General features: G+C 38.1%; 1 protein-coding gene across 1 annotated transcript in view; it reads left to right on the forward strand.

Annotated features, from left to right (window-relative positions):
- Positions 1 to 27,860, forward strand: part of FAT4 (FAT atypical cadherin 4) — a 171,838-nt gene that overhangs the window by 112,193 nt on the left and 31,785 nt on the right. The window contains exons 7-9 of the mRNA XM_061142315.1: positions 8,066 to 8,246; positions 18,121 to 18,371; positions 20,373 to 24,722. Coding sequence (XP_060998298.1) covers positions 8,066 to 8,246; positions 18,121 to 18,371; positions 20,373 to 24,722 — 4,782 coding nt within the window. The remainder of the gene's footprint in view (positions 1 to 8,065; positions 8,247 to 18,120; positions 18,372 to 20,372; positions 24,723 to 27,860) is intronic.

Here is a 27,860-nt window from a genome sequence, read left to right on the forward strand (position 1 = left end):
TAATAGAAAATGATAGAAGCTTAGTATGAGGAATTTTTCCTTTTCAAAAATCTTCTAATTTTATCATGTTAAAACTTAATCTTAATTTGTAGCCTATTTAGATAATTATTCCAAAGATATATAATTTGATAGTTTCACTAAGTAGGCAGGACGCAGGCTATAGTTTGAATTTGATGGTTGCTTCTAGTATTTCAGAGTTTCAACATGTGCTGTTAGGGTTCTTTTTTTTAATGTTCTCCAAAATTAAGTCTTTATCACATACTTTATGTGGGGGATAAAATACTTAGTTTACATCATGTTTTATTTTGTAAACTCTTAAAAATTATGTATCCATATAACATAAAATTTACCACTTTAATGATTTTTAAGTGTACATTTCAGTGACATTAACTACATTCACACTATGAGCAATTTTTCAGTCTTACTTACATAACATTGCTAAGTTCTTTCTTTAGTTTTGTCACCTCTATTTAGTCCTATTTGTCACCTATTTGTCACCTCTATTTAGTCTATTTAGTCCACCTCTATTTGTCACCTCTATTTAGTTGCTCAGTCGTGTCCAACTCTTTGTGACTCTATGGACTGTAGCCCACCAGGTTTCTCTGTCCATGGAATTCTCCAGACAAGAATATTGAACTGAACTGAACTGAACTGAAGTCACTCAGTCGTGTCTGACTCTTTGAGACCCTGTGGACTGTAGCCCACCAGGCTCCTCCGTCCATGGGATTCTCCAGGCAAGAATACTGGACTGGGTTGCCATTTCCTTCTCCAAGAATATTGAAAGTGAAAGTGAAGTCGCTCAGTCCTGTCCAACTCTTTGTGAACCCATGGACTGTAGCCCACTAGGCTTCTCTGTCCATGGGATTCTCCAGGCAAGAATCCTGGAGTGGGTTGCCATTTCCTTCTGCAGGGGATCTTCCCGACTCAGGGATCAAACCCAGGTCTCCCACGTTGCAGGCAGACACTTTAACCTCTGAGCCACCAGGGAAGCCCAAGAATATTGAAGTAGGTAGCAATTCCCTTTTCCAGGGTATCTTCCTGACTCAGGGATAGAACTTGGGTCTCCTGCATTACAGGCAGATTCTTTAGTGTAAGAATTTATAAAAAGGAAACTGTTTTTGATAAAGATTCCTGAGAAATGATTAAAAATAAAATGTTACCTAAGTGTGTACCTACCTAATTTATATAAACATATTTGTAGAACTAATTAGTGGTAATATATTATAAAATGAAAATTTTAAGATAAATGCTATCGGTCATATTTAAATCCTACTACATAGTTACTTGCTTCACATATTTTCTGGATACAAATTTAAGTCAAATCACATAATTTAAAGTCAATACTGAATGGTTGATTTCAATACCTTTTCAGGGGATGGCTTACTTACTGTGAGAAAATGTTTACTCAAAGTATAAAAAAGAAGGTAATACTTTATTACAACAAACACACCCAGTCAGAGGACTGTTCCACCAAATGTTTGATGTTAAGAATGAAATCAGCTTTGCGGCAAAGCAACAGATTTCAGTTAAGCAAAAATTCTAATGCGGCTGAATAGTTTCTCATGTTTCAGAAAAGTATGTTTAATTTATGGGGACTAACATTAAATATGTAAAATGCCTACAGTTAGAACTTTAATTAGATCTTTAGATTCATTCATTACACTTTGAAGATGAATTTTCTGATAGAGCAGTTGCCTGAAACATTTTTCTTTTTAAAATCTTATTTTAGGTTTCCTTGAACTTTATTGTAATATGTTTGATCTTTTTAAGCCACCAATGTTCAAAGGCAATACCAGTTTAATCATTTCCCAAGTTTAAGAGTATAAAATATGACTCAAGACAAAGTTTGGAACTACGCAAGTGTAATGGACTATCAGAAGATTAAACTGTGAATAATCTTTGTGTGTGTGTGTGTGTGTGTGTATGTGAGATGTGTTTTTACACATTTAAAAAAATGCTTTTCAGAATCATATGTATTTTTTTGCTGTTGCTCTAAAAATTTAAGCAGTTTCCTATCTATTTACCCACATTTATTGTATATATGTTGGAGAAGAAAATGGCAACCCATTCCAGTATTCTTGCTTGGAGAATCCCATGAACAGAGGAGCCTGGCAGGCTATATATAGTCCATGGGGTCGCAAGAGTTGGACATGATTTGGCAACTGAACCACCATAGTATATATATATATATACTATATATATATATATATATATGTATATATATGTATATGTACATGTATATATATGTATATGTACATAGTATATACATATAGTATATATACATATTATATATATATATATTATATATATAAAGTATATATATATACTTTATAAAATGTATATACAGGCTTCCCTGGTGGCTCAGATGGTAAAGATTCCCCCTGCAGTGCAGGAGACCCAGGATTGATCCCTGGGTCAGAAAGGTTCCCTGGAGAAGGGAATGGCCACCCACTCCATTATTCTTGCCTGGAGAATTCCACAGATGGAGGAGCCTGGCAGGCTATAGTCCATAGGGTCGTAAAGAGTCAGACACGACTGAGCGACTAACACTTTCACTTTTACTCTCATATATATTTTGAACTATGGTGTTGGAAAAGACTCTTAGGGTCCTTTGGACTGCAAGGAGATCCAACCAGTCGATCCTAAAGGAGATCAGTCCTAGGTGTTCATTGGAAGGACTGATGCTGAAGCTGAAACTCCAGTACTTTGGCCACCTCATGCAAAGAGTTGACTCATTGGAAAAGACCCTGATGCTGGGAGGGATTGGGGGCAGGAGGAGAAGGGGACAATAGAGGATGAGATGGCTGGATGGCATCACCAACTCAATGGACATGTGTCTGAGTAAACTCCAGGAGTTGGTGATGGACAGGCTGGCCTGGCGTGCTGCGATTCATGGGGTCGCAAAGAGTTAGACATGACTGAGCAACTGAACTGAACTGAACTGATATACACACAGAGATGTATGATATATAAAATACAAAATATTTTTACAAAATGAATTTGAGCTTCCTTTTATCATCTGATTTCCAATTGCATTTCACATGTCTCCTGTATGCTGCTTGCCTCTATACTTAAAAATTTCTGAGATTTTGTCCTTTCATTTCACTTGTATCTTCAGCTCCATTCATTGGCTCACTGTCTTCTATCAGGAGTCTATGTCTTTACATTCTACTTCTTTCTGATTGCATCTGGTTCTCATAAATCAATTCCAGATGAAACTGAGTAATCTTGCCCTATTACGCCACAACCTATATAATTCATCATTATCAGATCTATCCAAGCAAAATATTGACCCCTAGTATTCTGATTCCTCTCATGGGATTCAGGATTAATTGGGACCCTCTGTTATAAGCAGTAGACTATCTCCAAAATGGTGACCTTTGTCAGAAGTTTTGTTCTCTGACCCCAGCCTTAGGCTAAAACCTATATTTATTCCCAGAAGTGATCAGCTTTTTGAACTTTCAGCCATGTAGTCACTAGATCAGATTTCCATATATAGAGTCAAAGGAGAACTTAATACACATTGAAGGCAACCTATGCATTATGGGTTTGGATAACGATGAATTAAACAATAATTTCTGCTCTCAATTATTTTATAACTTAATAGAGAATATGGTAGAAGTACATCAATAATAATAATAATGAGTAAAACATCTGCAGTAAGAGTGGCATACTTTTATCTGAGCCTAATGAACAGAGAAAATATATTTTTTTAAGAGTTCAGAGTTGACTTTCCTTCTGTCCACTATTGTTGTTGTTGTTCAGTCGCTAAGTCGTCTCTGACTCTTGGTGGCCCAATGGACTATACTTCTCTGTCCATGTGGTTTTCGGGTAAGAATACTGGAGTGCGTTGCCATTTCCTACTTCAGAGGATCTTCCCAACCCAGGGATAGAACCCACGTCTCCCAAGTCTCCTGCATTAGCAGGCAGATTCTTTACCACTTCGCCACCAGGGAAGGCTCTGTCCACTATGGCTAAATGTAAGTAAATTGTTTAAATTATTTGAGTTGAAAGTTCTTTATTAAAAAAACTTAAATAGTAATACCTGCTTCATGAATCTGAAATCTGTGTGCACCAAGGACTAGGTAACTTGCATCCTTCCTCTGAGAAGTCTGTTGTAGATATAAGTCTTTGTTGTGTTGTTGTGCTCAGACAAGTCCGACTCTTTGTAACCCTTTGGACTGTAGCCCATCAAGCTCCTCTGTCCTTGGGATTTTCCAGGCAAGAATACTGGAGTGGGTTGCCATTTCCTCCTCCAGAGGATCTTCCTGACCCAGGGATCAAGCTTGCCTCTCCTGCATTGGCAGGTGGCTTTTTTATCACGAAGCCACCTGGGATATGAGGCTTATTCGCTCAAAATCAGGGGGCATTCCTGCTTTCTGTCCCTTGATTTCATCTTCCTGCCTAGAGCTGAGAGGCAGGGCCTTGTGGAGGACCCAGTCTGAGGCTAGAGTGAGCTGAGTGGTGGAAGGCCCTATCCTGAGAATAAAAGAGAAATATTGGAAGAAGAGTTCAGAGTTAGTTAAATCCCAGTAAGAGACTTAGAAATGTAGAATTATGTCTTTGTACAATTTCTTTGTAAAACTTCAAAAGTACATAAGACCTGCATGCCCATCCGCTGGGGCAATAAGAAAGTGAGGCCATTATAGAAATCTGGTCACTCTATCAATTCTTGAAGAAAAGAGGAAGAGAAGAACCCCAAGTGCTGTTCAACTGGGCTGTGGCTGCTAACAAGTGGAGGAAAGGGGACTCGTGATGGTTCTTTGCTTGAGAAATACCCCATGTGGATATGGGATTACCGTGGGGCCACTTCTCAGGCCAGGATCATATGCTGTTGTGCTTTCAAGAACTTGTGGAAAAATTGTTCTCTGGTATGGAAACCATGAGATTGAATTTGTTGAATATTTTCCTAGGTAAACAATGTTTTGTGTTTTTTTTTTTTTCTTTTTGCTTACTAATTCAGAAAACACATCAGGAACAACATTTATATAGTTTATAGACAAGGAAAGAAATCACGCGTTCCTGACCAAATGAGTTAGTCATCATTTTTCGAGGTTTTTCATATGTGTGTCATCAGACACTTTAGAATACCAAAGATAAAACCATTTGTTAGTTACTGAATTATTCTTAACAAGTTTAAGCATTGTTGATTAGAGAGCATATCAGACATATTCAGGTGTTCTCTCAATTGAAATTTGTAAATTTCGCATTTTTAAATTTTCAGTTCAACACATTTTATACAAAGCTGTGGAAGTTTTGAAAGCTGAGTCTCATACAGTTATAACTACAAAAAAAAATCATTAAAAGAAAAAAATGATTCAAAATCTTTTCGTGAATAATATTGTCATAGGACTGACTTGAAAGTTTTGTCAGGGGACAAAAATCCTGAGAATTATGACACAGTAATCTGTAAGATTAAAAACTGACCTTTTAAATGTCAATTTTCCTTTTTTTCCCCCTGATTTCTAAAACAAGTACAACAACGAAGAGTAATATAGAATACGTTCTATGTACCAGGCACTATCCTAAACATGTCACATTCCCCTCCACACCCCTATTGGGGTAGGTTTGTTCTCATTATTCCCATTTTGCATATAAGGAGACAGATTTAGTGAGTGGAATACAGTGTCAGTAATAGAGATAAAAGAGCCTTTCATGATATCTGGGACCTTGATTTAGTTATCCCCTCTCACGAGTCATCAGATATCGCCCCTCCTTCCCATGACATCCCCTTTTGTCCACACAAATGCACAGATAAGCTCTAGTTATTGTTTTTTCCAAGCAGACAATGGGAGAGATACTAACATCATTCACACAGTTAACTTCCATTTCATTAAATTGTGTATAATTAAACACATATTTCAGAGCTTTAGGCCAAACACTGGTCATCCATAATAACTCAGAAAATATTGATTTGAGCTTTAACATGTGCTGTGAAAAATTTAAAATTTATGGCCAGACAGATGTCCCCAGATGCTACACAAGCTTAACCTGGACAATAGCTAAGGTCCCCCACAGATGGGCCTTTTTCTCTGGCTTGTGCCTCGTGTTGTTCCCTGAGACTGGCTTGTCCGGAGTCCCAGAGCATCTCACTGAGCAGCATGTGTCCTGCTGCCAACACCTTCTGGCTTTTATGTCAGTGGTCAAGAGCTCCCCATTCAAGTCAAAACCTAGTTCCATTCCTCACCAGGTCAATGGCCCTAAAAAAGTTGCTCAACCTTTCTATCCCTTTCTTTCATGTTATTTATATATAACATGGAGGTAACAGCCATACTAACTTATGAACAGTAGACAGTTCGGGTAAACTTCTTAAACCAGTACATGAATGCCTAAAGATTCAATAAATGTTTATGTTCAGTGAGATTTTAAAAGTATTATTTTGATGTGCTTCTTCAGTGTTTATAATACTTCTAAATCTGTTCTGAATGTGAATTATGTATGATGTTATCCTACCATTGTTTAAGTGACTAGTGAAAAGGCAAGTAGAATATTTTAATATGTGTAGTTCATTATGCAGAAAAGGTAAAGAGTGAGAACTAGTTTTCTTTTCTTTAATATAAAAATCTAACACCTAAAAGGTAAGATATCTGGAGAAATCAATTTTAAAATGTTAATATAAATGGAATTCTTGACATAAATTGTCTCACAGAGAAGGCAACAGAGATCAGCTTGCAGCCTAAATTTAATTATGGGCCTTCTCATAGTGCCCAGTTCAAGTGGTCATATAAATTTTTCATCTAACGTAGAATTTGAGCTTCCTTACGTAGAGCACAAAAACCACTGCATTCCATAATTTTCTAGTCTATTGATTTTTGGTGCCCATACATTGGAACATAAAATTGGTTGGTACTATGCCATCAGTAATGACAATCTAAGAACACAGGAAAAAGTCTGAATAGCAATAAGGACATATTAGCAAATCATAAGAATATTATTGCAAAAAAATAATATTGTAAGGTTGTGAATCTCAACACCATTCCATGATACTAGAGAGATATTCATAAACATTTTACAGAGAAATGAATGAGTCAATGAAAGAATGGCTTTATTTACAAAATATGGACTACCAGAAGTAAGTAGAATTTAAGCGTCATTTAATGGGAAATAATTTTATGGGAAAAAAAAGTTGTATCTTAAAGTTGAGAGTATCCAGGGCCTTATTTTATTTTAGATAAACATAGGTAAGCAGACCTTCATTATTTCTATTTTGGTATATTCAAGTTTGAAAAATGATTCTGAAAAACAACTAAAAGCAGATGATTTGCCACTTACCTTTGAGATAACCCACAGAATCAACTAAATATGACCTCTGACCTTCACCACACAAGAGTCTTCTAACCCTGTGTAGTATAGACAGTGTACTCCAGAGTTTTGTTAAATCCTGCATTTTCACTATATGCCGATAATGGCACTGGAACAGGAAATAAAAACGAATTGCTTCATATTTACCTTAAACACTAAATAAATGCAACAGAAATGATTTCAAGTCATCTCACTGACATGCTATTTCCAGCAAGTGAAAGGTCAGAGTGCTTTCTTTTTTAAATTTTCTGCAAAGAAATATAAGTTAGTACAGAAGATGTAAAGCCCTCAAAATTCAGTTAATTTTTTTTTTTATGATAGCATTGATAGTCACATCTAGGAATACAGTTTTTAATTCTACTTTGTCAGCTGGCCAGCTATTCCAGATCCAGAGGGATGCTCCAAATCTGGCTTGAGTTATTTGACTATAATTTCAGAGAAACCAGTAGTGCCGCTTTTGTGGCATTTAAATGATATTGTTGTGTTCTACATTGCTGAGTGAGTACCTTTAAAATAGACTAGGAGGTTGACATATTCTTTTTGTGCAGTATCACTAAGAAAGAGTTGGAATACTAGTCCCTAAATAAAAATATTTTTCTTGTAACAAAACTAAAAATTACTCAATTACCTGTCTATGTGTTCACAAATAACCTTGGGGTGTTTTCTACATTCTCTTTAGTAGTTCTGTCTACAACCCATTGTTAAGCTCGCTATTATTTTTGTGATTTATGAACATTAAGACTTGGTTTTCTTTTCCCTCTAGGATCCCCTGCCCTGACCGGAACTGGAACAATCAATGTCATAGTGGATGACATCAACGACAATGTCCCCACTTTTGCCAGTAAAATGTATTTGACAACAATTCCTGAAGACGCACCAACTGGGACAGATGTTATATTGGTAAATGCCTCAGATATTGATGCTTCAACCAATGCGGTTATCAGGTCAGTGCCTTTTCCTTTGTACATTTTGATTACTTTTCTCATTAAACATTAGTCTTTGGATGAAATGCATATAATGCTTCATTTCATTGGAAAAGCCACAGCATTAACACCTAACCCTATTGTGACTGAAAGTAAGTGAAAGTTTTAGTTGCTCAGTCATCTCCGGACTCCTTGTGACCCCGAGGACTGTAGCCCACCAGGCGCCCCTGTCCATGGAATTCTCCCAGCAAGAATACTGGAGTGAGTAGCCATTCTTTTCTCCAGGTGATCTTCCTGACCCAGGGATCGAACCCAGGTCTCCTACATTGCAGGCAGATTCTTTACTGTCTAAGCCACCAGGCTTATTATTGCTAAATAATCAACTATGCCTAAATGAGGATTAAAACAATAATGATCTTATTGTTCTAAAATTTTATCTTATTAATTTTATTTATATTCTTACTGCATTTCATTCTTTGGTAATTTAGGAATTAGGACACAGATCGGGGGAGGAGATTTTCATGCTTCATGTGGTTAACTAGTGTCACTTAGAGGTATTTGCGTGGTGACTGTCTGGAGGACCCAAGATGGCTTCACTCACACACACGGTGCCTTGGCAGGGATGGCTGGAACATCAGGCTCCATTGAGCCTCTTCTCTGCTCTTGTGGTCTCAGGGCTTTTTAATGTGGTTCTTCAGCAGGGTAGTTGGACTTCTTTATAGGGCAGAAAAACCTCTGGGTTCCAAGGACCTCAGGTGAAAGCTACTAATGTTCTTAAAGTGGCAATTGAAGTGGCAATGCATAACTTCTGGAATACTTTGTCATAGCTGCCATGTCCAGCCCAGACTCCCTGGGCTAAAACCTATGTGTGAAAACTCTTCAAATAACTATTGTCTCATATAATCATATATAATACAAATTGATGCTATTTTTATCTTGCAAAAATTATCATATCCACTTTAAAATTAGGACAGTTCAGCTCAGTTCAGTCGCTCAGTCATGTCCAACCCTTTGCGACCCCATGGCCTGCAGCACGCCAGGTCTCCCTGTCCATCACCAACTCCCGGAGTTTACTCAAACTCATATCCATTGAGTCAGGGATGCCATCCAACCATCTCATTGTCTGTCGTCCCCTTCTCCTCCCATCTTCAATCTTTCTCAGCATCAGGGTCTTTTCAAATGAGTCAGTTCTTCACATCAGATGGCCAAAGTATTGGAGTTTCAGCTTCAAAATCAGTCCTTCCAATGAATATTTAGGACTGATTTCCTTTAGGATTGACTGGTTTGATCTCTGTGAAGTCCAAAGGACTCTCAAGAGTCTTCTCCAACACCACAGTTCAAAACCATCAGTTCTTAGGTGCTCAGCTCTCTTTATAGTCCAACTCTCACATCCATACATGACTAGTGGGAAAACCATAGCTTTAACTAAATGGATCTTTGTTGTCAAAATAATGTCTCTGCTTTTTAATAAGCTGTCTAGGTTGGTCATAAGTTTTCTTCCAAGGAGCAAGTGTCTTTTAATTTCATGACTGCAGTCACCATCTGCAGTGATTTTGGGGCCCCCCAAAATAAAGTCTGTCACTTTTTCCACTGTTTCCCCATCTATTTTCCATGAAGTGATGGGACCAGATGCCATGGTCTCTTAGTTTTCTGAATGAGTTTTAAGCCAACTTTTTCGCTCTCCTCTTTCACTTTCATCAAGAGGCTCTTTAGTTCTTCTTTGCTTTCTGCCATAAGGGTGGTATCATCTGCATATCTGAGGTTATTGATATTTCTCCAAGCAATCTTGATTCCAGCTTGTGCTTCATGCAGCCCAGCATTTCTCATGATATACTCTGCATATAAGTTAAATAAGCAGGGTGACAATATCCAGCCTTAAAGTATTCCTCTCCCGATTTGGAACCAGTCTGGTTTTCCATGTCCAGTTCTAACTGTTGCTTCTTGACCTGCATACAGATTTCTCAGGAGGCAGGTCAGGTGGTCTGGTATTCCCATCTTATTACAACTTAAATGAAAAGTATTTTCCCATTCTATTAAATCATTGTGCCAACCTCAACCTTATATACCTTGGCTTGCTTTGTTTTTAATGTAATATATATTTTGGATGTTAATCACTTCTTGCTACTCATGGAATCCTGGAGAAAATCCATCTTCTCCTCTGGTTAATAGAGATTTTGTGTATTAATTTCCATATTAGCTACTTAAATATTATGTATTTAAGCCATTTTACCAACTACTGATGGGTTCTCTAAAATCACAACCTTTTATGTGTGATGTTAATTTTCCTGTATAGTCTAATGTGATCTTTTACACAACAGCTATCCAACAAATATTTGTTTATATTCTTCTTTCCACTAGTTTGATCATGTTATACCTCTTAATGGATGGTGTACTTAGAGTTTTACACTTTATATAACATTTAACATTTTCCCTTGTAGAAAACCAGCCTGTGTTAATTCCCAGTCTTTATCTAATTTTTATCTTTGCTTCCCAGACACCCATCCCAGAATTTAGCTTTTATAGAAATGAATTCCTTTTTTCCCCCAACTGACCAAATGTCCATTCAAACCTCACTTTTAATTATTTTATGTCATAACATTGGAGAAAGTCACAAAACTAAATCAGCAGAGTGAACGTTCAAAGGTAAATCCCTTATTCTGTGCTCTTGATTGCATCCCATTATATTTCCTTCAGATCTTTAATTCAACAGTTACTACATTTCTCTCTGGATCTTCAGATACTCCCTCATTCCTGGATCACATCTTTATCCCTACAGAAATGCTCAGAATATCTGGTATTGAGTTCTGGTTCCTATTTATTTATATGACTTATGAAAGTCATTTTAGTATCTTCATGGCTCCGTATGGAGCTTCCCAGGTGGTGTCAGTGGTAAAGAACCTGCCTGCAAATGCAGGAGACATAAGAGAAGTGGGTTTGATCCCTGAGCTGGGAAGATCCCCCCTGGAGGGCATGGCAAACCTCTCCAGTATTCTTGCCTGGAGAAGTCTATGTACAGAGGAGCCTAGCGGACTCTGGTCCATGGGGTCACAAAGAGTTGGACACAACTGAGCGACAGTGTGCACACACCCAAGGCTCAGTATATCCATCAGTAAAAGTGGAGTTGAGAATTGCTGCCTTCCAATTTGTGAGGATTAAATATTGATATATACTGACCACCTACTAGGTTCCAAGTATTTTCCTGTTTCCTTCTCCAGGGGTTCTTCCTGACCCAGGGATCGAACCTAAGTCTCTTATGTCTTTTGTATTGGCAGGCAGGTTCTTAACTGCTAGTATCACCTGGGGAAGCCCATATGTGAAATCAGTTAATATGTGCAAATGTCTCTTACACATAATTGTGATATTAAAATTACTAAATTTATGTTAGTGTTTTTCTTTATAGCATTCTAATAGCTATTTTATTCCTAATATATTCTTCCTTGAAAAAACATCTCCAACATAATAGTGACTGGCACCTAAAGAAATGCATTAAATGAGTAATTCTAATATTCTTTAGAACGTTAGAATAGTCTTTACTCACATTTTTTTACACCTCATTTTTGAGAGGGTAGGTTACTACCTCAAAGCTTTCTCCAGCCAGTTATTCTTAAAAATCTCTCAATCAAACTTTCTCCTCCATTGCTTTACCAGAAAAGACTATTTGGATATTTATTTCTGAGTCCTTATTTCTCTTTACTGTTTGCATCACAAGTCATCCTTTCTTACTGGCATTTTGTTTTCTCCTCAGTGTCTGTCTCAGTGTTATTTCTTATTTCTCACTCTGTATCTCTAACCACACCTTCTAATTTGCCTTCTGTGTTTCCTCTTTCTCTCTTCATAGTAATCTGAACATCCCCCACAGCACTTTTTCTCAGCACTTTTCTTTCTTTATTTTCATGTTTGTATGAAAGACAGAGAGAGAAAGAAAACAGAGAATTACCCATTTCCATGGCTGCACCTATGCAGAAAACATCTAGGAAACTATGCAGAAAACCTCCAAACCTGTCATTCCAGAGATTCCCACCCATATTTGTAACTCTCCAGGAGGCACTTCTACCTAGAGATTCTGCTGGACTCATAAGCACAACATGTCAGAAGCTCCTAACTTTTCTGTTTGTCATCTTGGCATTCTGCTTTCTTTTACTGATATTGTCTCACTTTCTTTGTCTTCCTGTCCTGATGGCTAACAGCCATCTTTTCTGCCTCTGTATTCCTTTTCTGTTTATTCCTCCTGCCAAGATCCTAATTCAGTTCATAATTATATCATGCCCAGATTAACATAATAAAAATTAACTTACTTTTCCAACTCTGATTTATAATCCTTCCAATCTATATACCATACTCTTCTGTATAAGGGCTTCCTATATGGCGCTAGTGTTGAAGAACTGCCTGCCAATGCAGGAGATTTATGAGACTCAGGTTCGATCCCTGAGTCAGGAAGATCCCCTGGAGGAGGAAATGGCAACCCACTCCAGTATTCTTGCCTGGAGAATCCCATAGATCGGGGAGTCTGGTGGGTTATGGTCCACAGGGTCGCAAAGAGTTGGACCCGACTGAAGCAACTTAGGATGCATGCATGCATCCTGTATAATTTTGAAGCCCTTACGACATCCCAGGTACTTTGTTAAGTTCTGAGGAGTTAAGCACTTCAGTTCTCATAAAGAGAAATCTTTAATATAGAAGGTAATTTTGCTGTATTACAATTATAGTACCTTGTAACAAGCATAGTTTAAACCCAAAATGTGTGGAAACAAGAGCATAGTCAGTGAAACCTAAGGAAATAAGTAGAAGCTTTGAGTAACTGATGATTTTTGGAAAGACAGAGGAATAGCTTATGAAAAAATAAAGGATGAAAGGCATTCTAGGCAAAGACAGAAACAGGTACAAAGGTAAAAACTATGCAAAAACATAGCATCAGAAAAATAAAGCTATTCGGTATGGTTGGTGTGGGTTAGGAATGAGCCTTGTATACCATATGAGAAGATTCACATTTTTTTTTTTTTTTTGCATTTAGCTGGAGAAACAACTGAAATGTTTTAAGGTGGCCAGTAACATGACTAGTTTACATTTTATGATAATTCCTCTCAACTTTGTAGGAAGCAGTTTGGATGAAGCAGAGTCAGTCAGTGAATGAAAGAACAATGGTAGTAATATGTATTTCAGCTTTAACAGTGAAACTCCCCCATCCTCAAAAGCTTTTAACTTTCAGTTTGCCTAGGGCATAAGGCCTAGTCTGCAAATTCCAGCCACTCCATAAACGGCCCCAGCATCTCTCCAAACTTATTCTACACAAATCTTCAATGGATAGCCAAACTTTCAGACTCACTGGATCACTTTCTGCTTCTGGGAAAAGGATTTGTGCTTTCCCAAGCATTCTGGCTTTGTTCGAGTCCTTCTCTATCCTAGAGCAGGGTTCTCCAAACACAACCTGCAAGCCAAATTCCGGTCAGAGCCTACTTTTGTAAACAAAGTGTTACTGGAACTTAGCCACGCCTATTCATGTGTGTATTGTCTATGACTGATTTTGCATTACAAGGGCAAGCTGAATGCTGCAACAGAGATCTGATGGTGTAGAGAGCTGAAAATATTTACTAATATTAACCAAAATATTTACTAATTTAAAATATTCACTGATCCTTTATAGCAATTTGTTGACTCCTAGCCTAGAATACCTTCATTCTCCCTTTTCATTACTATTGAAAGATGTGTGTGTGATCAGTCACCACCAACTTTTTGTGACCCCACGGACTGTAGCCTGCCAGGCTCCTCTGTCCATGGGATTTCCATGGGTTGCTATTTCCTACTCCAGGGGATCTTCCCTGACCCAGGGAGTCTCTTGCATCTCCTGGGCTGGCAGGCAGATTCAGCCCTATTGTAAGATGAGTAACCCTTTTAAATGAGTAACCCCTTTAAATCTTAACCTAAATTTACTCTTCTCCAGGAAAGGCTTTTCAAGTCAAAAGTGATCTCTTTGTCTTCTGAATCCCTGAAACAATGCTTCTGAGCAGTTTCAGAGCACTTAGCACTTAAATATATGGCCTGGTTTTGCATTTACTTTTTCATGTATCTTTCTTCTATCTAGGATATAAGCTTGAGTTCAGAATTTTTTTACCTACTTAATCCATGTTTCTATATGTTAGTTCATCTTACCCAAATATAAGGGCTTCCCAGGTGGTGTGGGTGCTAAAGAATCTGCCTACCAATGCAGGAGACGTAAGAAACATGGGTTTGATTCCTGGATCAGGAAGATCTCCTGGAGGAGGGAATGGCAACCCACTCCAGTATTCTTGCCTGGAGAATCCCCATGGACAGAGAGCCAGGTGGGCTACAGTCCACAGGGTCGCAAAGAGTTGGACATGACTAAATTGACTTAGCATGCATGCACACATCCAAATATAAAGATGGATTATAATAGATTAAAAACAATAGTTTTTTTTTTAGCTATGTGTGTATACTGTTATGAACATAAACCTAAATTTTGAATTTGTATCACATACTAATTACAATGCCAGGTGCTTTTCTAAAGAAATTACATTTGACACTCAAAAACTACCAAATGAAAGGAATACATACATGCATAATACTTTATAAATAGAGAAGACTTGGAAAGGTTAAGAAATTTTATGAATTTAAGTACTTGAGTGAGATCAAAATTCATGTCCAAGAGAACTATGTTCCAGATTTCAGTTTCTAAACTATTACTAGATCATCATATTCTAGCAGCCCACAACACAGTTCATTATGATCATAGTAAATCTCAGGAAGAGGTTAAAAAAAGATTCAGAAAATCAAATGGGGATAATTCAGCTTTACAAATGCAACAATTGATTGAGATTTTAGATAATAACGATCTGTTTATACCAGTAATTTGAAACAGTAAACTTCTTGAGTCAGAAAATAAATAAAGATCTTTGTTGATTTACATTGAACTCTATGTGTGTGCTCATTCTCTTCAGCCCTGTCCAACTCTTTGAGACCTCATCTACTGTAGCCCACCAGGTTCCTCTGTCTGCGGGATTACCCAGGCAAGAATACTGGAGTGGGTTCCCATTTCCTTCTCCAGGGGATCTTCCTGACCCAGGGATCAAAACTGTGTCTCTTATGTTTCCTGCATTGGCAGGCAGGTTCTTTAACACTAGCGCCATACGATAAAGAACTAAATCATTGTAAACCAATCCTACATCAACACACCTTCACCAGAGTTGTTTTTGGACTTAACATGAGCTACAGCATTTCTTGTCTCCCCTAAAACCCCCCCAGGCTGTGTCTCAGCTTCCTTCTACTGTAGGATAATGGGAAAAGTGCACATTGAGGTCATAAAGACAGAAGTTGAAAGTCTTCATCTGCCATTTATAGACTTTATGCATCTTTGTGCAACTATATTAGCCTCCCTTAGACTCAAATTCCCCTCAATTAAAAATCTAGTACAAATCCACACTATTAGGATGGTTCTGAGGCTTAAATGAGGAAATAAATGAAATCCTTGTCATCTGCTGAGTACTCCCTAAGAACTCAATAAGATGCTACAAAACTGTAAAGAACAGCATGAAAGAAAGAATGAAAGTGTTAGTCATTCAGTAGCCTGCCAGGCTCCTCTGTTCGTGGGGATTCTCCAGGGAGTGGGTAGCCATTCCCTTCTCCAGGGGATCTTCCTGACCTAGGGATCAAACTTGGATCTCTTGCGTTGCAGACAGATTCTTTGCCATCTGAACCATTAGAGAAGCATAGGTGTTTAGATTTAAGAAGGTAGCACAAGACTTGATCTAATAAAGTTCATAACCATAAAAGGAACTAATTTGGATCAGAGAAACAGTACAGAGATTCATCAAAGATGAGAAGTGAACCAAAACTCAAAAAAAAAAAAAAAGAATGAAGTGGGGAAAACCCAGGCATATGATCTTGGCAGTCTGTTCATTTTATATTGTCACGTATGCTTCTTTTATCTCTCTCTCTCTTTTTTTTTTTAACTTACAAGTATAAACTTGATTAAAACTGGTATTAGAGATACTGTGAGATAGTAAAGGATATCTACTATTTAGGATACACTTTTCATGCATTTCAGAAACAAAGAAAGTCTAGAAAAAATTAACCACAAGTTAACATGGCAATTTAGTCTTTAATTTTTAAAAATAGTAAATATATTAGCTACTTTTAAACAGACAGTCTTATGTGCAATAGCATAAAATAAAGACTTTACAGTTCAAAGTTCTTTCATGGATTATTGAGTTCAGCATGGGCCAGAACTCTCATCATTTGCCTTTCAACACATTGCTCAATCTAATATACCATGACCTTCTCATATACAAGACATCCAAATCAAATTTGCATGCTTTTTGCATCCTTCTTATTTTTATATGTGCATGCTTAAGGGAACAAATACGTGATTGAACCCTGACCTTTGCTGTCATAAAAAAAAGCCTGTAGCACTATGAAGCAGTGCTACATATTCTCTCCCTATTAAGTTATCTCAAAATAAAATCACATAATTCTCATAACCCAGGTTTCTACAGACTTTCTTTAAAAGGTAAGACAATGTGATTATTTCATAACTCCTGAATTTCTAACTTCCAAACCTATGATATTTTTAATATCGGGAATAGGTGTTGTCTACTGTGCAAGGGTATTAATAATCTGTAATAATACTTTTATGAGGAGTCACTTCTGGTCCAGGAAATAGTCTTTGTTGTTCTTACTCCTGATCTTGCACGTGAAGTTGCCATATGATGTTCGAATCTGAGTGATACAAAGTACTTTATCAATTTTGAAATCAGTTCTCAACCAAACTCCCTGTCTATGCTCCATCTATTTAGCTCTCATTTTATAGAACCTCTTTTGTTAAAACAAAATGAACAAAAAAACACGTAGCTCCTTAGCAGTTCCTGATGTCTCTAAAAAAGGATGAAGGTGCCAAAATGTTTGTTTTAAACAATGAACTTAATAGGAAGAATGTGCGCTGGCTGCGATGTAAAGTTTTTCCTGCTGTTTCTCTTAGACACTTGCTGTTGCTATGTTTTTATGGACACAGAGCAAACTGTAGAAACACCCGTAAGTTCCAACAAGGGCATTTGTTTGTTGGCATGAAGGAGAAGACTTGAAAGATATCCATTTCCTCATTTCCTCGCTACCCTCCAACAGAAAACATTCTGGACCACAGCCAGCTTCTGAACCTTCAAGCTTAGCTACTTCTTTCCTAGCTGAACTCTCAGAAATATACACAGCCATTTCTTTAGAAAGAAGAGAGAAGCTATTCTCAGTGGAAACTCCTGTCCACTAACCAATCTGGTTAGCATCAAAATATCCATGAAGATGTCATACCACTCCTTACAACAGGAAAGCAAAGCAGTGTGGCCATATGAGGAATAGCAAATGAGAGAATTAGTAACTAGGAATGTCTCTATATAAATAATCAGTTCTTGAGCTGTTCTGGATAGTCAATATCTGTCACATACAGTCTTTGGTCTTTAGAGAACAAGACCTTCCACTGATCTTTTCAGGTATATTATGGCACACAGCAGATAAATACTTTTTAGATGTATTTAACAGATGTTCATCTGTGATCCTGGCCACTGACCACAATATTAGAACAAGAGCCTGATTTATGCTTTCAGGCTGGTTTATTTAAAACATGATAGTCTTCTGGGTATATTCTGGGGACTTGCATGATTTAGGAAGCTCACAAACCTTGTGAAGACCTGCTTGAGGTCATAGGACATCTTGCCATAAAGGCTGTTAATGTGATGGTCACATAAAATGTGAACTAGCATATTCTTTCACTGTTCTGTGATCTTACTTGTAATGTTTTCCCTGACTTTTCTGCCTCGCTCGTTAAAATTCTAGTAAATAGATGTTGCAGCATTAAAACTGGAAGAAATATGCCCATGTCTGTTCTCTGCTTTAGTTATAGGATCATTGGTGGAAATTCTCAGTTCACCATCAACCCATCCACAGGACAAATCATCACCAGCGCATTGCTAGACAGGGAAACAAAAGAGAATTATACTTTAGTGGTTGTTGCCAGTGATGCTGGGTCCCCGGAACCTCTTTCCAGTTCTACCAGTGTGCTCGTCACAGTGACTGATGTCAATGACAACCCGCCAAGATTTCAGCATCACCCATATGTCACACACATCCCATCTCCTACTCCGCCAGGTAACCAAACCACCTCTGATGTCTTGCAGATAAATAAAAACTATGCATTGGGCACTTCCTATAAGTACATTTCTGTTTTTTCTACGGGTATATTTCTGACGTAGCCAAAGTTTGCAAATCCTCTAAAATTCAACTCTTGCCTAAAGCAATTGAAGGACCATTGACTGTTACAAATATTTCTTTCTTCTCAGACCAATTGTATTTAAGATTTCATAATTGCCACAGCTTTCCTAGTGCTGTTTCTTAATTTTAATTGAATATTGGTAAATATGAAAATAGATTTCACTTTGTAGTCAAGTAGGTTTCTGTCCTAAGATGTAATTTCTGTGTGCCCTGATAGGAAGGACATTTTCTATTTTTCATGCCATGTCTTTACATAGTACCTGAAACATTATCTTGGAGGTACTAGACTCTCAACTATATTCATTCATACAAAATTAATATTTTATCCAATGCTTCATCGACAAATTTTCAAAAGGTTTATTGAAAGAATCCTCCTAATTAATTACTACTATAAATATTTTTAACTTAGTTTTAATGGGTGAAGTTTTTTCTATTAATGTGTATGGAGCCAATAATGAACCATGTTCACATTGACAATATGTATTTATCTTTCAAACCCTCTTTTAAGTTTAGTTTGGATTTATTTTCTTTTTTGCAAAGAATGTCCAACTCTCTTGGGAACTGCACAAATCATCTGCCTTTGGTAATTTTTGAAATGAATTTTGAAACTGGAAAATAAATAAATGAAGTTATAATTAATTTAATTTTCTCTCCTTTAAGATATTTTTAATGAGAGGAAAAAAAAAACCAAACAGATCCACAATTTCACCTCTAGTGAATTTTTATTTTCTATTCACTTGAGAGGGTCTAGTTGCTACCGGTTAAAAGTATAAAATCCATAAATTTTTGCGCCAACTTCTTATCAAAAGAAAAAGCCAGTATCAAAGTCATGAATCCCTGGGGTGGGCCTTCAGCTGAAATGATGCTACCAGGCATGATCCTAGTTATACCCAGTGTGTAATGATGCAATAGAACATTTCCTATACAAAATGAGTAAGACTTAGGCATTTTTCCCCCTCATTAAACATTTTGTAATTTAGCAGAATCACTGGCCTTCTTAAAATTAGACTACTTTTCACTTGTGTCACAAACTCTTCTGCAGGGGTAGGAGTGCAGGTTTGGGAAAGTTTTCTGAATAAGTCTATCAAAAACATGTCCTTATGGCAGCTTTTCAGCATTATCTACTCTATAGTCTGTTCCTTTTTGGCCTTCATCCCAAGCACTAACTTTTGGAATCCAAATTGAGTCCATTCTTCAATTCTTATTTCTTACTATACTATAATTGTTCATATATGTGTGTGTATGTATACTTTATAATTGTTGTAGTACACACACATGTCTATACACACACATTCATATGTATACTTTATCTCCATATGAGAATAGCTCACAGATAAAAAACTTTTCCCGTAGAACAGTGGGCATGAGGAATTGAAAATTATTTTTAAGCATATTATTTTTGCTTATATGATTACATAAAATGTAATTCAAAATATTTTAAGACATAATAGAGCAATTATGTGTTTTTACTGTTGGGCAGAAACATAGTTCTTAGCAGAACTCATGTATTATTGTGTTTGTTGGAAGTTATGTACAGATTCTTCTCCCAAGAACTATAATTTGGAATGGTTAGCCATTGCTCTTCCCTGTGCTTCTCTCAAAGGTGCACTGAAAAATATTAAATTCCATAGATCGTCTGGCTTTTAGGTAGATAATGGCAGGTCAGTCCCTGAAGACTACTGTTAAGTAGATTTGACTGGGGAAATTTTGAGACAATATAAGATATACTCTTCTCCCCTAGTAATCATGAGAAAATAAAGTTGTATCAGGTAGCAATATAGTGTTCTATATATAGTTTTAATATACTGTTTTAACTTACTATCAGATGTTTTATTGGGCTTCCATGTGATTGATAATTGCACACTCCCTCTTTTATAGGTTCCTTCGTCTTTGCAGTTACTGTCACGGATGCTGATATTGGACCGAATTCTGAACTCCATTATTCTCTTTCGGGTAGAAACTCTGAGAAATTTCACATTGACACCCTGAGAGGAGCTATTATGGCAGCCGGACCACTAAATGGCACTTCAGAAGTGACATTTTCTGTCCACGTAAAAGATGGTGGCTCAGTCCCAAAAACAGATTCTACAACAGTGACTGTTCGATTTGTGAACAAAGCAGATTTCCCTAAAGTCAAAGCCAAAGAACAGACTTTCATGTTTCCTGAAAACCAACCAGTAGGCACTCTTGTCACTACTGTAACAGGGTCCTCCTTGAGAGGAGAACCTTTGTCCTATTATATTGCAAGTGGCAATCTTGGCAACACACTCCAGATTGATCAGTTAACAGGACAGGTTTCCATAAGTCAGCCTCTAGATTTTGAAAAGATACAAAAATATGTTGTATGGATAGAAGCCAGAGATGGAGGTTTTCCTCCTTTCTCCTCCTATGAGAAGCTTGACATAACAGTGTTAGATGTCAATGATAATCCTCCTGTCTTTAAGGAAGATCCATTTGTATCTGAAATATTAGAAAACCTTTCTCCTCGAAAAATACTCACTGTTTCTGCAGTGGACAAGGACAGTGGGCCCAATGGACAGTTAGATTATGAAATCATTAATGGCAACAAAGAACATAGTTTCAGTATCAATCATGCCACTGGCGAAATTAGAAGCATTCGACCTTTAGACAGGGAAAAAATCTCTCAGTATGTGCTTATCGTAAAGTCCTCAGACAGAGGCTCCCCTTCTCAGAGTACCTCAGTAAAAGTCATCATTAACATTTTAGATGAAAATGATAATGCCCCGAGGTTTTCGCAAATATTCAGTGCCCATGTTCCTGAAAATTCCCCACTAGGGTACACAGTTACACGTGTCACAACTTCGGATGAAGACATTGGTGTAAATGCAATTAGTAGATACTCTATAATGGACACGAGCCTTCCATTTACCATTAATCCCAGCACTGGGGATATAGTAATTAGTAGACCTTTAAATAGAGAAGATACAGACCGTTACAGAATCCGAGTTTCTGCACATGACTCTGGATGGACTGTAAGTACAGATGTCACAATATTTGTGACAGATGTCAATGACAATGCTCCAAGATTTAGCAGACCCTCTTATTATTTAGATTGCCCTGAACTTACTGAAATTGGCTCCAAGGTGACTCAGGTATCTGCAACAGACCCTGATGAGGGATCAAACGGACAAGTGTTTTATTTTATAAAATCTCAGTCAGAGTACTTCAGGATTAATGCCTCCACAGGAGAGATTTTCAATAAACAGGTCTTAAAATATCAAAATGTCAGTGGCTTCAGCAACGTGAACATCAACAGACATAGTTTTATCGTGACATCTTCAGATCGAGGTAATCCTGCGTTACTTAGTGAGACAACAGTTACCATAAACACAGTGGACAGTAATGACAATGCACCACAATTTCTTAAAACTAAATATTTTACTCCAGTCACCAAACATGTTAAAGTTGGAACAAAGTTAATCAAAGTTACTGCAGTAGATGATAAAGATTTTGGCTTGAATTCTGAAGTGGAGTATTTCATTTTGAATGAGAATCATTTGGGGAAATTTAAGTTAGACAATAATACAGGGTGGATTTCAGTAGCAGCTCCCCTGACATCTGACCTGAATCAAAACTTTTTGATCACTGTCACCGCACAAGATAAGGGAAACCCTCCACTTTCATCCCAAACAACTGTTCAAATAATTGTAACAGAGGAAAACTACCACACACCTGAATTCTCTCAGAGTCACATGAGTGCAACCATCCCTGAAAGCCATAGTGTTGGAGCCATTGTTAGAACTGTTTCTGCAAGAGATAGAGACACAGCTATGAATGGCTTGATTAGGTACAGTATTTCCTCAGGAAATGAAGAAGGCATCTTTGCAATCAATTCCTCCACAGGTGTATTAACACTCGCCAAAGCCCTTGATTATGAGCTCTGCCAGAAGCATGAGATGATTGTTAGTGCCACAGACGGAGGATGGGTCTCAAGGACTGGTTACTGCAGTGTGACTGTAAATGTGATTGATGTGAATGACAATTCTCCAGTATTTCTCCCTGATGAATATTTCCCCACTGTTTTGGAAAATGCCCCCAGTGGGACAACAGTTATCCACCTAAATGCAACGGATGCTGACTCTGGCTCCAATGCTGTGATTGCCTACACTATACAGTCATCTGATAGTGACCTCTTTGTCATTGACCCCAACACTGGAGTCGTCACCACTCAAGGCTTCTTGGATTTTGAAACCAAGCAGAGCTACCACCTTACTGTGAAAGCTTTCAATGTCCCCGATGAGGAGAGGTGCAGTTTTGCCACTGTTAATATCCAATTAAAAGGGACAAATGAATATGTGCCTCGTTTTGTTTCCAAACTTTACTATTTTGAAATCTCAGAAGCAGCTCCTAAAGGTACTATTGTTGGAGAAGTATTTGCCAGTGACCGTGACTTGGGCAGTGATGGGGAGGTTCATTATTTGATTTTTGGTAACAGTAGAAAGAAGGGTTTCCAGATCAACAAGAAGACGGGACAGATATATGTGTCTGGACTTCTTGATAGAGAAAAAGAAGAAAGGGTATCTTTGAAGGTACTGGCCAAGAATTTTGGCAGCATTCGGGGTGCAGACATAGATGAGGTCACTGTGAATGTCACTGTGCTTGATGCCAATGACCCCCCCGTTTTTAGTCTAAACATCTACAGCGTTCAGATCAGTGAAGGGGTGCCCACGGGGACTCATGTGACCTTTGTCAGTGCCTTCGACTCAGACTCTGTTCCCAGCTGGAGTAGGTTTTCTTACTTCATAGGATCAGGGAATGAAAATGGTGCCTTTTCCATTAATCCACAGACGGGACAGATCACCGTTACTGCAGAGTTAGATCGAGAAACCCTACCCATCTACAATCTCACGGTTTTGGCTGTGGATTCCGGGACCCCCTCCGCTACCGGAAGTGCCTCCTTATTAGTCACCCTGGAAGATATAAATGATAACGGGCCAATGTTGACCATTAGCGAGGGGGAAGTGATGGAAAACAAACGCCCAGGAACTCTGGTGATGACCCTTCAGTCCACAGATCCAGATCTCCCTCCCAATCAAGGCCCCTTTACCTACTATCTGATGAGCACAGGTCCTGCCACCAATTATTTTAGTCTGAACACTGCCGGAGTTCTGAGCACCACCCGAGAGATCGACAGAGAGCAGATCTCCGACTTCTATCTGTCCGTGGTCACCAGGGATTCTGGTGTGCCTCAGATGTCTTCCACGGGGACCGTGCATATCACAGTCATAGACCAAAATGACAACCCATCACAGTCTCGGACGGTGGAGATATTTGTTAATTATTATGGTAACTTGTTTCCTGGTGGGGCTTTAGGCTCCGTGAAGCCACAGGATCCCGATGTGTTAGACACCTTCCACTGCTCCTTGACCTCGGGAGTGACCAGCCTCTTCAGTATTCCAAGGGGCACCTGCGATCTGAGTTCCCAGCCGAGGTCCACAGACGGCACGTTTGATCTGACCGTCCTTAGTAACGATGGTGTCCACAGCACGGTCACCAGCAACATTCGAGTTTTCTTCACTGGATTTTCCAACGCAACAGTGGATAACAGCATCCTACTGCGTCTTGGTGTACCGACCGTGAAGGACTTCCTGACCAACCACTACCTTCATTTCTTGCGCATTGCCAGTTCACAGCTGACGGGCCTCGGGACCGCTGTGCAACTGTATGGGGCTTATGAAGGGCACAACAGAACGTTTCTTTTGGCAGCGGTGAAGCGAACCCACAATCAGTATGTGAATCCCAGTGGTGTAGCCACCTTCTTTGAAAGCATCAAGGAGATCCTCCTGAGGCAGAGCGGAGTGAAGGTGGAGTCTGTGGATCACGACTCCTGTGCCCCTGGCCCGTGTCAGAACGGAGGGAGCTGTGTCAGGAGGCTGGCCGTGAGCACCGCATTGAAGAGCCACGAGAGCCTTCCAGTCATCATCGTGGCCAACGAACTTCTGCAGCCTTTCCTATGCAAGTGTCTGCCGGGCTACGCGGGCAGCTGGTGTGAAATTGACATAGATGAATGCCTCCCGTCCCCTTGCCACAATGGTGGGACCTGTCACAATTTAGTGGGAGGGTTCTCCTGCAGCTGCCCGGATGGCTTCACCGGCCGGGCCTGTGAGCGAGACATCAACGAGTGCCTGCCTAGTCCCTGCAAGAACGGTGCCATTTGCCAGAACTTTCCAGGAGGCTTCAACTGTGTTTGCAAAACTGGATACACAGGTATGATGGTGTTAAGTTCTTTTTTTTTTGCCCACCAAGACTCTAGTCGTATCAAGTATAGTAGAAAGCTATGAACTTTGTCATCTTCAAATGCTTTTCTGTAGAGAATAGGCAGAATCATAGCAAATGCTTTAAGCGATTACTATTGGCCAGACTCTGTTCTAGGAACTTTATCTGTATTAATTTCACTTCTCAGGAGAAACCTGACAAGTGGTAGGGATAATGATTTTACAGCCCTTAAGAAAAGGAAACTGACATAGAGAGAAATTTAGTTGGTTGACTAAGGTGACTCAGTTGATTTGTTGCATGCAGAGTCAGGATGTGAGCTTACACAGTTAATTCCGGAGTTTAAATTCTTAGTCCAGCTACTGAGTGTCTTGTATAAGAGCAAAAAGAGCATCTGATCTTCAAAAAAGTGTTCTAAAGTTAAAGGACATTGTGTATTTAAAGTATATGATCTGGACTATTCTGTGTTCTAAAGAACTGTCATTGTTGTAAATTATTTTATCATCATCGATTTTATGATTTCCACCATAATTATCACTATAACTATTGAAATTTGACCCACACTGTGAAGAGATGAAGCAACAGTTGTGATTTAGATTGAGGTCTCAATGCCTTGTTATTTCTAGTAGTCAGGTAGAAAGTATCAGCAAAACTGAGTCACAATATACCTTGATATGTTGGGAGCAGAATTTAATATATAGAGAAATTATTTCACTACTCTTTGTCATTCTAATAGGACATGATGTATGTTTATACATAGATCTTTGTTTCTATCCCTACTTATCTATCTATCCATCATCTATTTATTAACTGATCTGTGGTTAGTGTACCTTCAAATGTATATACATTTATGCTGTAGATAAGTTTGAGGAGAGATGATTTCTTTTCTACAGTTTGTACACTATACATTTTTAGTACATATATCTTACATTGGTTGCCCTGTAGTGTTTATTAACTCAGTGTAAAGTACAGTGAAATAGGTAAAACCAGGATATACTTTTTAAAATTTTGTAGGTATATTGCAGAATACTATTTTAAAAGAAGTTTTTAAGATAATTGTATTTGTATATCATATTTTAAAATGAAGCTTATCGTGTGTATACTTCATGGTTTTATATTTGGAGAACTGAATTGCTTGATGATTATTCACAGCAAGTTTGAATAAGCCAAAGCAGATCATATAAGCTTTACCTTTTGACAAAAATAATGTCCTTAAAATATAAATGAAGAAAAGGGGCAGCAAACATATGTATGGAAAGAATCAGGGGATTTGACAGAACTTGATTTAGCTATAGCTTTTGGGAAGTCCCCTAATCTTGCTCACTTTCAACTCCCCCATATATAAAATGAGAATAGTCATAGTTACTTATCTTTTAGGGTTGTTGTAATGAATACAAATAATATTTGTAAAACTCCTAGCACAGATTCCAACTTTCAATAAATAGCAATGCTAATTAGTAGTTTAGTAGTAGTGGTTGATAGAGGTATGCTATAGAATTTCTATAAAGACAAGCCTCAGTGGCATAAGGTAGGCATAAGACTTACCAGAGTTGTACTCTTAGGATCATGAATAACAGGGTTACACACAGGTAATGAGTTCAGGATTTCCAGAAAACCTTCCTCACTCTATCGTCCACCTCTCCCACCCCCAGCCTCTCCAAATTACTTCCTCTGTTGTGAATGCAACAGTAAAGATTATTTGTTCCATTTTAGTACAATACACTATTTCACACCTAGAGTGACTTTACGCTTAGTCCTAGAGTGAAGAAAGGGTGACTGCATTAGGTGGTACATGGGGTTGACGGAAAATGACGTGAGTGTGCGTGAGGCACGTATGCTGACCTCAGCAGAAATGTTGCTTAAGGCATGGGGTGTAGAACTAGCCTTTTCGCTTTACTTCTCTCTAGTGTGTTTCTTTATTTGTTTCATTATATTTAAACATACACTGCATCCTTTTCTAAATGTAGCTGTTGAAACTTTTAAGCATACCCATCCTTCATTATGAAATATTAATGGCATTTATCAAATGGCTACTTACAATACTGCTTAAAGTTCCTTGCATCACAGACATTATTATTCATTTAGTTATTTAGTTCTTCTTACAAATCTATTAAATGAAGATTCTTATCCTTCTGACTGAAAGACAACAAATTAGATCTTAGAGAGAATGCACTTAAATGACTTGCCTCCAGCACGGCACAAGAAAGTGAGCTGAGTTTTGATGATAAGCTTTACTGCAGAGCCTCTGCTCTTTAAATGCCTGTCACACCTCATCATACTTTGATCTGCACTTGCTAGAGAATATTATGGTGAGCCTGTGATGTGAGCCTGCTTAGAATTTTTTGTCCATTAATCTATTAAACTGCACAGCAAGCCTCTGAGATATGTATTAGAAGCTTCAAACTGGCTAAGTATGGAAGTCAGGGAAATTCACCAATAACCTTAGCCATAAAGACATTGCAAGTATTTCCAGAAAGCACTCCTGGTCACCTTTGCAGGGCTGTTGTGAGTGATTCCCAGAACACTGACTGCTTTGTTTTTACCCTTCAGATTTTCATTCAACTCTCATCCACTGGCACAAGCTGAACCTGAGTCCTGATGGAAGGGTCTGGAAAGATGATAGTTTTCTAACTTCCAGCCCCAACAGTATGGAAAGATACACATGGATTTGAGTGTCAACAGAGAATGTCTGACATAGAAAGATCCTCTTATTGCTCCTATTTTACCTTGTAGGACGCTGAGCCTATGTTCTGGTGACTCTAGGGCCAGAGCTGCCAAAGCTGGATCATAACCATCACAACCTCTTTTTGTAAGGAAGTCATTTGAAGTAATATATTAATTTTACATACTGTCCCTTCTCAGAGCTCACTTCAGTTTCCATTTGCATAACTGTGGATAATCCAGTTGATCAGGAGTGATGTAAACAAGCATGCAGTTGAATACTTCATGTAAATCTTGTATTTTTTAATTAATATAATTCTTTGTTTACAAATTCTATATATATAGGCCATCCAGTAAAACAGGCAGTTAAGTAAAGCCTGATAGTTTTATTTCTTTGTTTTGTTTTGTTTTGCGTTTCTTTGTACTCTTTTCATATACAAACAGTATATCAAAAATCATGGTGACAAATTG

Source organism: Dama dama, chromosome 5, assembly GCF_033118175.1.
Source record: "Dama dama isolate Ldn47 chromosome 5, ASM3311817v1, whole genome shotgun sequence".
Classification (NCBI taxonomy): Eukaryota; Metazoa; Chordata; class Mammalia; order Artiodactyla; family Cervidae; genus Dama; species Dama dama.